This window comes from Cyprinodon tularosa, unplaced genomic scaffold (genome assembly GCF_016077235.1).
Source record: "Cyprinodon tularosa strain WSP-4 unplaced genomic scaffold, ASM1607723v1 ctg8, whole genome shotgun sequence".
Lineage (NCBI taxonomy): Eukaryota > Metazoa > Chordata > Actinopteri > Cyprinodontiformes > Cyprinodontidae > Cyprinodon > Cyprinodon tularosa.
Window position 1 is genome coordinate 2,249,505 of NW_024039562.1, and position 14,423 is coordinate 2,263,927.

General features: G+C 35.9%; 1 protein-coding gene across 1 annotated transcript in view; it reads left to right on the top strand.

Moving 5' to 3' along the window:
• Positions 1–13,952, top strand: part of LOC119774148 (poly(rC)-binding protein 4-like) — a 59,466-nt gene extending 45,514 nt beyond the window's left edge. Inside the window, exons 10-14 of the mRNA XM_038271526.1 lie at positions 3,670–3,711; positions 4,934–5,009; positions 5,280–5,329; positions 9,881–10,050; positions 13,346–13,952. Of these exons, the coding sequence (XP_038127454.1) occupies positions 3,670–3,711; positions 4,934–5,009; positions 5,280–5,329; positions 9,881–10,050; positions 13,346–13,691 (684 nt within the window). The 3' untranslated portion in view covers positions 13,692–13,952. The remainder of the gene's footprint in view (positions 1–3,669; positions 3,712–4,933; positions 5,010–5,279; positions 5,330–9,880; positions 10,051–13,345) is intronic.
• The last annotated feature ends 471 nt before the right edge of the window (positions 13,953–14,423 follow it).

A 14,423-nucleotide genomic window follows, 5' to 3' on the forward strand; every position in this document is an offset into this window, starting at 1 on the left:
TTCCCCAGCATCCTCATTCAGTGCCGTTTTTGGCCTTTTAGCAGACCCCAAAAAAACAAATTTCTTTTTTAAAATTTCCCACCAAACCCGTTGACCACACACCGTTTTCATTTCTTTTTTTAAAATCAAATTTTCACTGTAATAAAGCATCTGTAACCTCGTAACAATTTCAGGGTAAAGGGCCCAAAGGGGCTTTTATCAACCAAAAAATCTCTATCAAGGGAAAGGGTTTGTTTTTTTTTATAAATTTTACTCTTAAGTTTGGGAGTAGCTCTCTTTTTAAAAAGCTTTTCTCTCTGTCCTTTTCCCCGGGTTTTCCATGGGTTTTCCCTTTCCAAAAAGGGAGGGTAGTTTTTTAAAACTCTAAAGGATGACACTGGTTTCTTTTTTGTGATCAACCCAAACATTTTTTTAAAAAATTTTTAAATTGTTTTCCCCAACGTTTTACATTTTCCCCATAGGATTTCAAAATTTTTTTACTTATTCAAACCATTTCCTTATTTTACCTTTCCCCCTCCTTTTAAAATATATTTTTTTTCAAAACCCCCAAATAAGATTCAAATTTTTTTATTTTTAATTTTTTTCTTAAATTTAGAAAATTTTTAAAATTTTTCACCATATTATTTTTGTCCATTCTTTTCCCCTTCCCCTTTTCTGGCAAAAATTAAAACGGTTTTTTTCGCTAAATTCCCTAACCCTGACATGTTTCTGGAAAGTAGGGGGCCCCCCTTCAAAAATTTCTTTTGAACTTTTTTCCAAAACTTGGGGGCCCTTACATTTTGACCCTTCTAGTGTCCACATTGAACACATTTTTTGATATCATGTATGGTTTGGCTGTGCAGCTTTTAAGATGAGTCTGTTTCTGCCATTTTACTGCCAAAATGATTCTACCCTACAAAATCTTCAGATGATTCAATTGTTTTCTGCAGTTTGAAGTTTCTAATGACTTGCTATCACATTTTTATATGTTTTGCAGTTAATTTCAGGTTTTTTCATTCAGCAAAAGCATTCCCACTTGCTGTTTCTCTGAAACAGCTTTTTCTAGTTTTTAATTATTATTTTATTCTTGAAACATTAAGCAACGTTTTGTTCCCGCAGAACAAATGGGTTTCTAAGGAGCTCTCCTCAGTATTGTTAGATTGTCGAAGATGATGACACATAGTAAATTCACTTTTTTTTTTTTAGCTTCACTTCTACCATTTAATTCAGCTGCTGTCCTTGGCTTTATTTAGTGCAGCTTTATCTGACTGTCACTTGAACAGCCACTCTTTTTGGGAGAACTATTCTGATGTTCTTTGGTTTACTTCTATGGGTTTTGTTTTGATATAATTTACACAAAACCTTTCAACGATCTTACTAAGCTTTTAAAGTAATGTTAAAGGAACCTGAAAATAAACTTTTTCAAGACTAAATTTTTCTACATTTTTTTCCCCCTAATAGCTTTCTTTCTATAACAGAAGCAAAAAGAGTGTAAATTGAGAGGCAAATAATAAATTTTTTAATTGAGACCGTATTAATTTTTTATATAAAACCTAAATTAATTAAACATATGTCTGTCAGGTTGGGTGGAGACTTTGATGAACCAAATACGGAGATGAGAATCGGGGATGAGTTTTGCTGATTTTAAAAAGGAATTGCAGACAACTGAAGCAAAAATGAGAAAAAAATCCAAAGAGCTTCAGGGAGAAATACGTGGAAAACAAGAGACAAGGATGAAACTAAACATTAACAAGAAACCAGCACTAAGGCAAGGCTGTGCTGCTCTTTAAAGCCCAGTTTTCTGTTGAGACTGATGAGCTCCACCTGTGTAGACTACCCAGGTTCTCCAAGATCCTCTCTGGAAGCGATGCATCACTCGCTCTCAAAGACACACACACAGGAACCCTGACAATGTCAAAGCATTGCTTGTGATATTAGATAATTAAGTTAATATTAAATAAGTTAATATCAACATTTCTTTTATTTTAATGTATTTTACAGTCCATGATTACACTGTTTACCACAGACCTGACGCTTCATGTTTGTTGTAACTGATATGTTTTGTTTTTAAAGCAAATATTTATAAAATGGTAAAATGAAGGAATTTATATTTTATAGATATATATATACATATACATATATTTTATAGACACGGCAAAAAGGTCATTGGTTTGTACAATTCTGTTTGTGGACTTTCTTGGCAGTCTTTCTGAGGATTTTAGGGGTTTTTGTATATTGATATTAATGTTAAGTAATATATTTTAATAAAATACAAGCCTTAGGTCAGCAGCTTATGTCAGGATTTTTTGCTATTGGCGCTTGTGTGCTGATTTTTAAAGTGAGTTCCCCCCTGTAGGTCCTTACATTCATGCTCTATATGTGTAAAGCTAAAAAAATTTTTGAATTGCTTTCATACACATGCATGCTGAATCGAATAGCTCACACCAAACATTTTCGGTGCTCTTACAGTTCTGTTACAGCCATATTAAATCATTATCTCAATCTTAAAAGAATGCAGCATCCTTCACTTGTAAATAGCAATGAAATTATAATTATTAAAAAATGCATGGCAGATCATATCTAGGCAGATTAAATGAGTATAATCTAAAACAAAAGCTTGATTCTCTTAAAAAGTGAGAGTTGTAGAATTTACAGATTACTGGACATGGTAAATAGAAACATTATGCAGTGATCATTGAGGCATTTCAGGCTTTTGTGAGATGGAACTGTTGGTGTTTAGTTACATCATAAATTCATCATATCTGTAATCCTAAAAACAGCCAATAATCTCATTCCGTCCAAACCCCTGATGTGGTATCAGCTGATACATAATCCAATAAATACAACATTTTCCTTCATTATAATATGTATTTATGGAAGCAGATGATAAAGATTATTGTAGTTTTTAGCATTGGGGTTGTGTCTGTAAAACATGGGGGAAATAACATGCATTTTTTTCTAGACTCGTCTTTGCGTTGATTACACATCCTAGCAACTGATGTCAGTGCAGTCTACTAAATTCTTTTATAAAATAAGTCTTGATAAGATTTTAAAAAAAATCTTTTTTCCATATTTAAGGGCAGCGTCTAAGGTTACAATTTAAGTGACATTTATTGTGTATGGAAAAAAAAATCCCTCTTTCTTATTTTTGGATGGCAGTAAACTTCACGCTTAAGCAGAAACGCAAAGCATTATATGAAAATGATCACTCATTTTCAAGTTAAGCGCACCTCTTGCCCTAAAACGCTTCTCCAACCACATACTGGACTAAAATTTAGACTCAACATAAAAATGTCTGTTGTGATCTTTAGAGATCATCCAAAATAACTGAAAACAGCAGACAGGACAGTTCTTAATACAAATTTAATACTCTCTTTTCAATCCTGCAAGAAACAGAACTCAATTCCATTGGTCTCTATCATGATAACAGCTCCTAATTATATACAGAAAGGATATTTCCAAGGGTCAAGCTTAACTATTTGTTCTGTATCAATCACTCAATATGTATTTGTACACTACATTCTTCCTAAAACCACCTATTTTTGTGAATATGTAGTAAATTGTTTCCTTTTTGCTTTATGTTATGTAGCAGCTTGTATTGACTATCATGTACTTTCTTTAGGAAGCTGCTAATGCCCATGTGATGTTTTTACTGCTATGATTTCACTAATGCAGGATGCTCTCTTTCAGGCCTACACTTTGCAAAATCAATATGGCATTCCACATTCAGAGGTACGGTTGCTTCTGGGAGAGCTGTAATTTCTTTAGGCGTGGACCGGTTATGGTATAAAGTTATACTGAGGATTTAAAAGTTGTGATGTCAAAAATGTCCCAGTATTACTTTATTAATATCATAAGATTATCCCTTTTCAACTTCTTCCTTGGGACTTTTGAAGAAATCTGGAGGGTATAGAATACGTAGAAGTACTGACTCTCTTTCCCCCTTTGCTGCAAACCATGGTTAGCTGTGGAAGCATTCTCACAATATTCTTTTTAATTTACAGGAAAATAAATATTTGGAAAGCTATATAATCACTGATGCACATAGTGGGGTAATATTGGGCCCTCCAATTTAATTTGAGGGTATCATACTAATGTTCCTGAGATGTAAGCACTATGTCTATGACAAACAAGGGGATATTAAGCGCTTATTTGGTTTAGATTTGTAAAGTTTATTTATCACAACAATCCTTTCAATTCAATTCAGTTTATTTGTATAGTGCCAACTCACAACAAATGTCATCGCAAGGCACTTAGATATAGATAATACATGTATACCCACAACTTATGCTGTGTGCTTATGCCATAATTTTAATGGCATAAGCACACATAGTATAAAGGAGAATAATATCCCAACGTTAAGTTGTGATCTATCAGACACTGTAGCAGGGTAACATATATATATATGTATATACATATATATACATTCAAATTTCAGACATCTATTACAACGTTCTCATAACACATGAAAAAACTATTTTGAGATCATTAGTTTATGGTTAAATATGAAAAAAGCCAAGCTAAGAACATCCCAACATAAGTAATATTCCCCATCCTGACAGGGCTAAACACGGATTTACACACCCCTCATGCTAATAAATACGCACTATTCAGAATGCATCAGAGGACACATCCATAGATTAGAGAGTTGATAGGACTTGATGTCACACTACACTAGCATTATCAGCAGGATGGGAGACAATGTGGCAGCTGTTTCATACTTAATATATTATAGAATCTTGGCTGCAATGGCTTAAATAAATGATTTTACTTTTTTAAATTGGACCCAATTAGATGATGTTATTTATTTTTAGTAGAAACTGTAAAACATTTTTTATTCAGGGTTTTCACTTTGGTAGAATACCATACCGGTCCAATGTGTACATTTTATAAAGCCAGATGAGTTTGTAGTTCGGCGTCTCTCTAAATCAAGATCCTCCTTTTTGTTTCCCAGCTGGCCAAACTGCACCAGTTGTCCATGCAACAAGGCCTAAGTCCCATTGCCCAGCCTGCCTCCACAATTATGCCTGGTATGTGTTATTAGTAAGGATTTCTCTTCATTGTACACCTTTGCTCTGTCATGTGCCCTGTTATTCAGAAAAGTTGAATGAAAGAAAAAGGATTGAGATCTGTGTTAAAAATAAAACAAATAAAATGGAGATTAACTCTGACTATTGGGTAGTTTTGTACTGGAATAGTTTCTGCAATATTTTAGGGATATTTTATATGGCTTTGTGAATTAATGGACCCAAATGTTTATAGAAATTCTCTAATTGAATGTTTGTATTTTCTTTCGTCAGGAATGGACTCAAACTCTCAAACGTCTCAGGAGCTACTTATTCCCAATGATGTAAGAAAACTCCACTTGATTTTTCCGTATCAGTATTTCTATATCCAGTTCTAATCTCTCATGCACACAGCTCTGCAGCAGGTGAGGAGATGCAACAAGGAAGATAGTGCAGTGTGAGTTCAAAAGAGATGAAAGCAATGCGGGCAACACTCTAATTATCTTCATCACCCAAACCTCGGACTTCACCAAGGTTAAAGGGATTTTTGAGCTGAAATGGATCCTTTCTGCATTATCGTTCAGACGGCACTGCCAGTGTCTTAGACTGACTCCCAAGAGTGATCAGTAAAATCCTCTCATGTTTCCTGACCTACTTAGAAGCTGTCTGCTGTCAAAACAGCCAATAAGGAAACAGAGAGAGAAATATCCATCCCCCCTTTGCTTGCTCAGCCTCCGCCTGGGTTTGATGAGCAGACTCTCTGATCTGAGAGCAGAAATCGCAATGAAATAATCAGTCTGGCGTTAGGTGTGGCTGCTTTAGACAGCAATGTCAGCTCTAGTTTTGCATAGCTGCATTTCCAAAACGATAAGAAGTAAAGTGTAATGAAGACGGAGGATAAATATTTCTGCACATTTCCTCAGAACAGTGAATGATGTTGCAGAGTGTATGAAATAATAGGATCTGTGATCCAACCTGACTCATAACCAAAGCCTTTCTGATTTGCAAAATTATTCATACCCCCTGATATTTCTTTTTATATTATTATTATTATAGGTACAAAATTCAGAGCATTTTATTGAGATTTTATGTGCTTGACCAACACAAATTAGTAAATGATTGTGAAGAGATAGGAAAGTGATACAAGGATTTTAAATTTTGGGGTGTTTTTGTTTTATTTCTGTTTAGTTTCCAGAAATTAAAACCCCTTTTTACAGTATCTCTACCAGCTGCTGTGTCAATTCTTCTTTTGATTTGGCTAATCAGTTAATTCTTTAATAATCAATTGGTTCTTCAATTGATTAGTGGAATATGGATGTTTTCCCTTCTAAGAGTTCCTTATATTTTACCCCCATGATTCCTAAACTCCCATGGTTTCCTGTTTATGACCAATCAAAATTTGCCTGGAGCCTAACGCTGCCATTACCTCACGTTATTGCGGGGAAGTTATGCTGACGGTAAGGTTCAGATTTTTTTTTTCTGCTTTCAAATTTAAACGAATTTTGCAAGCATCTAATCAGAGAACCTTCTTCCACATGTTTGCTCTGTCCTTTACATTTGGCTTAAAACAAGATGGCTTTCTGTAAACCAAGCGTTTTTTACTCATTACTCTTCCATTGTGGAGGTAGGGCTTATATGTGTTCTTCAGACAGATTCTCCCACTTGATCAGCAGCCTCTCCAGAGTGCTTACAGTATTTTTATCCTGGTCCTTCTTAGATTAATGTTCTCTTTGTTTATAGGCCTTTAGTTAAGGTAGATGACTATTTTTGTAGGTTTGCAGCAGTGCTGTAGTCTTTATTTATTCAACAGAGCTCTGGAAGATGTTTTAGACCTGAGAAATTGTTTTAAAACCCCTGCTTTAAAATTTTCCACAACTTTATACCCGATCCGTCTGCTGTATTTTGTGGTCTTTGTGGTGTCCTCCCTGAATGTTCTCTAAGAAACCTCTCACCTAATCACTGCTACTAGGATTAAATCATATCAGGTGAACTGTATTTACTAACAATAAGACTTCTAAACCTATCTCACACCAAATCTCACATTTTAAATTATTTGTTTAAAGATTTGAAAATGAGGTATAAATTCATTTCTACTCACGTTTGTGTGCATATTTGTGTTGGCGTCTCAAGTAAAATCCTATTGAAGACTGTTGTTAAAATGTGACAAAATGTGACCCAGGTTAAGTTGTGTCAGTTCGTTTTTATGGCCATGAATTTACACTCTTGTCTGAGTTTTTAGCAGTAGCATTTAGATCAAGCAACCAAAAACAACAATCGACTGCACGTGCAGATTTTTTTCTGCACGTGCATAAATAGAAATAGACCATTTGTTATTTGTTCAGGATAATGTGTAGGATATATCCTGATGCTTTAATTAATTTGAAGTAACCCACAGGCCCCCTTTCCCACCTCCCATTCCCAAAGAAACCCCCACATGGCAAACAACACACTGTATCAGAGGACTGAGGGAGTCCAGTGCTATATGTGACAGGGACAGCTGTGCGCTCCAGCCATTGTTCCAGAAGAGAGGACTTAGAGCGTGACTGAGCCTCCAAGGCCCACCGTAAACCCCTCCTCCCTCTTAGGGCTGCACAAACCCACTTTGTGGGGGCACACTGAAGCCCTAAAGAAGGCTTATATGAGCACACACACTTCCACACACAGATGCTCTCTGAAGCTGCTTACACCCAGTCAGCATTGTGCTGCTACGCCTCTGCGGAAGTTGGAAGATTTAGCAGGAAGAAAAATGCTGCACCCTTTGTCGCCTCATCCCTCTTCCTGTGTACTTTCAGCAGGAACTCATCAATCTATAGGCCATATGTAGATCAGATGCACCTGGTAGCCTCAATTATAATGAAATCATCATATCTGAAGTCTCACCTGTTTGGATTTTTTTTTCAGGTTCATACAGAAATGTCAACCGTCTGAAGTCATACAACACAGCAGTGTAGGCAGACTGATGACAGCTGTATGCTATTGATAGCCCATGGAAATTGTTGCTCTCAGATAGGAAGAGGCTTTATCGGCTATATATGGTCTGTGGCGTCCATTGTCTGTAGTGCTGCTCTCTAGGCCAGGCCGCTCTCTGTCCACCCCCTACCTGAAAGTACTGCTGGGCTAATAATAGCCATGCAGTCCGAGCGGATCCTTCAGACAAATTTTGAAACGGTTGCTGCTGACTTGTCAGGACGGGAACGTGAAACCAGCTTATGCTTTATACATCAAGACAAAGTCAAGGGTCAAATAGCATCAGAAGCCACACACTCATATACTACAAGCATTTCATCACTGTCTGCTGCTAATGCTGTATATTTGACTGCATAAACCCCTGGCACCATGCAATGTTTTTGTGTGGCTGTTAGCTCATCTGCTGCTAAGTATGCATCGTCACTACGCAGCCAGAGGTCCAGTCGGGGGTAACTAAAGCAGGGAAAAAGTAATAATGTTTTGGGGATGCAATAGAATGTCTCATCTTGTCTCATCTGCTTCCAGCAGAGAGAGTGTTCAGGCCGACGGGAACGTGCGTTATGTATTGGAGTCATTTTCCCATTATGTTTTCCATTAGTGCAGAGATGCATCTAGCTGGTGTTTGTTTGGGAAGTGATTTGTTTGGGAAGCCGTCACCACTCTGAGCAATCAATAATCTTTTAGCGTCCCAGATTAATGAGAGGCAAATGTGCCTCCTCCCGTCTCCTTTACCGTTATTACGCAGGAGCAATTAGGCTGGACCCTGGCAGGATAGAAAAGTGCATTTGACATTCATGATAAATGACCAAACAACTAAAAGAAGCAACGTAACTGCAATATTTGAATTTGTATCAGGTCAGCTAAACAGAACTGAATTTCTGAAAGACAGAGTAAGCATTACTCTGATTTATTCAGAGACAATCTTTCTTTTTTCTTTTGTGCTGCTGCTTGTCAAATAATGATCAGAATTTTTTGGCGGACTTTGTGATAATTTCGGTGTTTAAGTTACTACAAAATAAGCAGATACTGTACTCATTCAAAAATTACAACAAGGACAATTAAACTACTTTTTGCCCTCTTGATCCATTTTCTATTGGTTTTTGTGCTTTTAGCCTAAATAAGTAGTTCAGTGTAACAAATTCAAGTAGTAAATTTAGTCATCCAAACAATTATCCAAGCATAACAATTTGGTAAAAAGGCTACAAGCATACTCAGTAAGTGTTACATCATAACATCTGATTCAATTTTTGCACCAGAAGAAATTGTGTAATCAGAAAGACAAAAAAAAATAAATGTTCAAACCAAGGCATTAAAGTAATTAAAACGAATTACAGTACCATTAAAAATGTCACTAAAAACCAACGATAACTGCAGAAGAAATTGTTTTTGTTGTTTTTTCAGTACTTAAATTAGGCTAATATAGATAGCATTAGAACGGTGCAGAGTTTTTAGTTATAACTACTGTGTACAGTATTTTATTTGTGTGTACGAACAAAATGCAGACTTCAACATAAACCAGTATGCTTAAACATAGACCCAAACTTTTATTCCACCTTATAAATACACTCAACCTTAATCAGCTCTATGTGGGTAAAGTAGCCAGAAGATTAGCTTTACTTAGAAGTATTTTTTACGAAAATAGAAGTAAATTAAATGTATAAGAAAATAAACTCATACAAATTCTTTCATTCTTTAAAAAAAATGAAATTTCAGCAGATCTTTTTTAGATACAACGTTTTACAGACAAATTGTGTTGTGTCATGACTGATTGCATAAACAGAATCAACTTGGTGAAAATGTTTTGTCTCAGATCTCTTTGATATTGAAGAACTGACATAAAATCAGAAAATGAGGTGTTGAACAGTATTGATTTATGAAGTGTTGAATTAGCATCAACTATGAAAACTGATCAACGCTTCCCTTTGCAGCTGATTGGCTCAATCATCGGCCGTCAGGGAACCAAGATCAACGAGATCCGGCAGGTGTCAGGGGCTCAGATTAAAATTGGCAGCCAGCTGGATGGAACAAGTGACCGCCATGTCACCATCACAGGAACACCAGTCAGCATTAACCTGGCCCAGTACCTCATTACATCCTGGTAAGACCCTCATAAAGCCATCTAATGTGTTGCTGTTAGAGGAATCTGTTGGTCTGACAAGGTCAACAGTCAAACTTGGACTATTAGAGTGGGGCTTTTAATGCTGGGAATTTCACTATAGCATTTAGAAGAAAAAAAGCTTTTGTTATCATCAGCATTGTCTTTGCAGTTCAACATCGTATAATTTTTTTTATGAATAATTCAACTTAAGATGATTTAATGTTTTGTGCATATATTTAGCCAATACAAATAGCTGTGAATAGAAATCTTTTCTTTAAAGGAAAGTTAATATTGTGCAAATATGAAAGACAAAGAAAGCTAAATTTTTACTTTTACTTTTACTATTTCAGGAATTTTAGGATTACCAAATTTATTTCTATTTGATAAATACCAGAATGATTAGAAACACATTTAGTTGAGGATTTTCACATTCAGAATTTGACATAAATTTTCTGTTTTGGAAGAATTGGATTCTACACTGTATTACTTAGGTCCAGTGTTTTGGAGATCCTTTCATAAGCTCCTTACAATAGTTTCTAGGAATGTTGCCCCAAACTAACTGACAGATTGAGTCAGATTATAAACTGCTTTGCTTACAACTTTGCACACTAGTTTTCTATTGGACTCTTTCTAAAGCTCCTTTTCAATTAACAGGTTGTGTCAAGTTTGAAGATTTCTAGTGAGGCTTTAAATACACATCTGATGTACAAATATGTTGCTCTAGTATTTCTTCTTATTTATTCATGATTTGTGGTGTTTTTGTGAAGTTTGCAATTGTCCCTTAAAACAAATTGTCCCTACCAATTAATGCTAAAACTCACTTAATAGCAGGGATGGTTTCATCAAGCCTTCATGTTTCCCTATTTATCTTCCAAAGATATTGCTTGTCCTGATTGCAAATCAACTTAACCCTTAATGTTATTAGACCACAGGAGATGTTTTTAAATATTCCTCTCTTTATCCCCCAATCCATTCATACACAGTTATCTCCCACAATTGTGTTTTAATTAATAAAATGTATGCAACTATGTGTTATTGTAACTGCATTGTTTGCTATGGTATCCAGAAAACAAAAATTACATAAAATGAGGAGGCAATAAACAACAAGAAACCAGCAATGAGGAACTATAAAGGTGGTGTATATATGGGAAACAGAACAAAGGATGGGCTAATGAGCTGATATGGAGCAGGCGTGAATAGAACTAACTAGAAGGGAGCCAAGGCGAAAGGAACAGGCACAAGGGGGCAACAGAGAGCAACTCAAGAAATACAAAACTGATGGAAAACAACTTCAAAGACACAGAACAACAAAGAAATTAAAAATAAACTTAAACAGAGGGCAGAACCAATTGTCAAGAAAGCACATTAATATAATAAAACTTGCTGTGTTGACATTTTATGGAATAAAAGATACAGGTAGAGGTTTTGAGGCTGGGTTCGTAGTAATCAGCCCTCGTTGCCCACCATGTAAATAACAGCAGTCATTATTTTCCTATCTTTGGAGACAAAGGTAATTTTTTCTGGACACTAAAGCTGACGGCTGATGGAATTTGCTCCATTTCTCTCTTAAAAAAATTGTAGTGTTAAAAAACCACACATTTGTACGCAGTGGATGTTATACTGTATTTAATATTTGGCAGCGCTGTAAGCCTTACTAAATAAGTAAAAATATTACTAAAATTAGCTTTCTTTTTAATGACCCCTCTCTAAAAATCCAATAGCAGAAGCTTATTTCTATTTATTAAAGACATGTTTTATGTAAAATCTACTTTTGTTAGCTCTTAAATACTTTTTTTGTTATGTTCCTGGAGTCCTAAAATTTCAGAAAAATTTTATTGTCTCATCAATTCCTGCATTCCTACTTGGGTGATAATTTTTAGTCACTTCAGTTTTCTTTCTTTATTTTTTTAGGTTTGGTTATTTATTAAATTGAAGTGTTTACTGGAGACTATTAAACAAGGTCACAGTCTTCTGGCTTTTTTGTAGTTTAGTTGGATTTAAGGGGCACAGAACCATCAAACAAACATCTCTAAAACTTGCATTGGACAACACCAGTAATAAACCCTCCCCCAGCATCAGACCCTTTTTGGAGAGTGTGGTTAAAATAAATACTTAATAGAAACGTTACTACATCAGTGTGAAAAGTTGTTTTTTATTTATGAAGCACTTCACGGGGCGAGTATTCTAGCAACCTGGGTTAGTATGAAGGATTAGCTGAAAGACTTTGTCTGAGGATTCATTCCTTTTGTCTACAACAAGCAATGAGCTGCTGTTAGAGTTAGTAAAACAACATCTTTATCACAGATGTGTTGATGTATTTACTGGCTATTGTTTTATAGCAACGGGCCTGCTGCTTAAATTAACACTGTGCTCCTTGTAAGCTCTTTAAAAACATTACCTTATTGTGTATTTTTGATAACAATAGTACACTAACAATGTCACAGTCTGTTTGCTCATCATTTTGATCCATGACTCTTGGCACTAGTGTTTGCTAACTCATTAGCTATCCTGGGGTCTTGCATTAAAGACATCTTGAAGAATAAAGATCTTTATTGTCATTACTGACCCATAATTAGATGTTTTCTTGAGACTCATATTGAGCAAATAAGGCACAGACAAATTTAAAAGACTTTAGAAAGAAATAAGCATCCTTAAAGGTCTTTAGGAGGTCCATGTTCATTTATATTTTGGTGGCATTTTTATTTTAAAAGGTATCTGGCATGTAGTTTGTGTTTAAATATTGCCAGTAACATATTATGTATGTGGATTGTTGAAATTTCCATTGCTACTATTTAAGAATTTTTTTTATTCTCCACAGCCTGATTAGGGGCAGGTTGTGAATGCTGAAATTGGCATATCGGAAAATCAGTCAAATGGAAAGCTAAGAATCTACAATAATGACAAATTCAGACCAAAGCACTGCAGTTATTATTTAAATTTAAAAAAAGATCAATCTACTGTTTGTAGGGCACTGACTGCTAAAAACATCCCAGTTGAACCTACAAAAAAACCTTATTTCATATTTAAGAGATGTGGGGTTCAGAAGGCTCTCTTGATTTCTTAGGTTTTGCAACAAATTGTCATGAAACAGACCAAAGCAAAATCACATCCAAGGCAAAGAGAGACTTTCCTCTGTTAACTGTTCACATATACAGGATTTACCAAAGTGTTGCAGACCGCATTTTATATTTTGAAAATTCCCATTAGTAATTTTCTATCGAATCCCCCAGCATGCTTCAGGAGTTTAATCCTTTAATTCATTGTCCTGTTTCCACATCTTTTTATACTATCCCAGTTTGGAGACGGCCAAATCCACCGCCCAGGCAGCCTCCATGGCCTCTCCAGTCGACCTCAACATGGCCTTCACTCAGCCCACCTCCCCAACCACCTCTCCTGCACCAACCCTGGCCACCATGGGCACGCTGACCCCCACTCACATGCTGGGTACTCCGTACGGTGCTGTCCCGCTCTCTGGGCTTCTTGGGATGAAATCCGTCCCGTTTCTGACTCTGTCCAGTCCCACACCCACTGTAGCTGTCACTGCAGCACCCTCTCACACTACTCTTGCCGCCTACACCACAAAGATCTCCTCAGCGAACTGCATCAAAAAACCCGAAAGACAGAAGTTTGCTCCTTACTGACGAGAGTCGGCTGAAAGACAGCGCCGTTACGCCCGATGTAGCCATATTTACCTGAAGAGATGCTTCTGATTTTAGCTCGCTGCAACAGCAGAGAGCCGTGGAGGATGCCATGAAAGGTTGATTTACAATTGTAGATAATTTCCCACTTTCCCATGAAGTGATTGACTGCTTTCATCATCCTCATTAGTGTTATCGATTGTTTTGGGGAAGGAAGAAAAATAATCAGAGAGACATATTTAAAAACCTCAGTAAAAAAAATAAATAAATAAATAAAATCAGTCTTGTATTTATCCTTCAATAAATTTGTAAATTGTAATCAGAATCAAATATCTGTAGACTGTTTGAAGCTTTTATACAATATCCGTTTGCCTCCAGAAGTTTCTAAAAAAAAGAAATTATAAATGTCCAAGGGTTGTCTTTTTTTTTGATAATTTCTGCTATGGTACTGTACTTTTTTCAGTGTTATGTCTGTTTTGTTGGATTTTACTTTAAAATTACAACTTCGTTAATCTTTATTTATTAGCATTGTTTCATGTATTAAAAAGGTTTTTTTCTGATACTTCAGATGAGTTTGTTCATTCAAATGTACTATAAAACATGTTTAATCACAGGATACAAAATCAGATTGTGTTTGATCAGTTTGCTGTTTTTGTTGACAAAATAAACAAGAGGCACTTTTCATCATGGTGCTTTCACTGCCAGGAGGACTGCAGGATAAGACCAGAGAAAAGA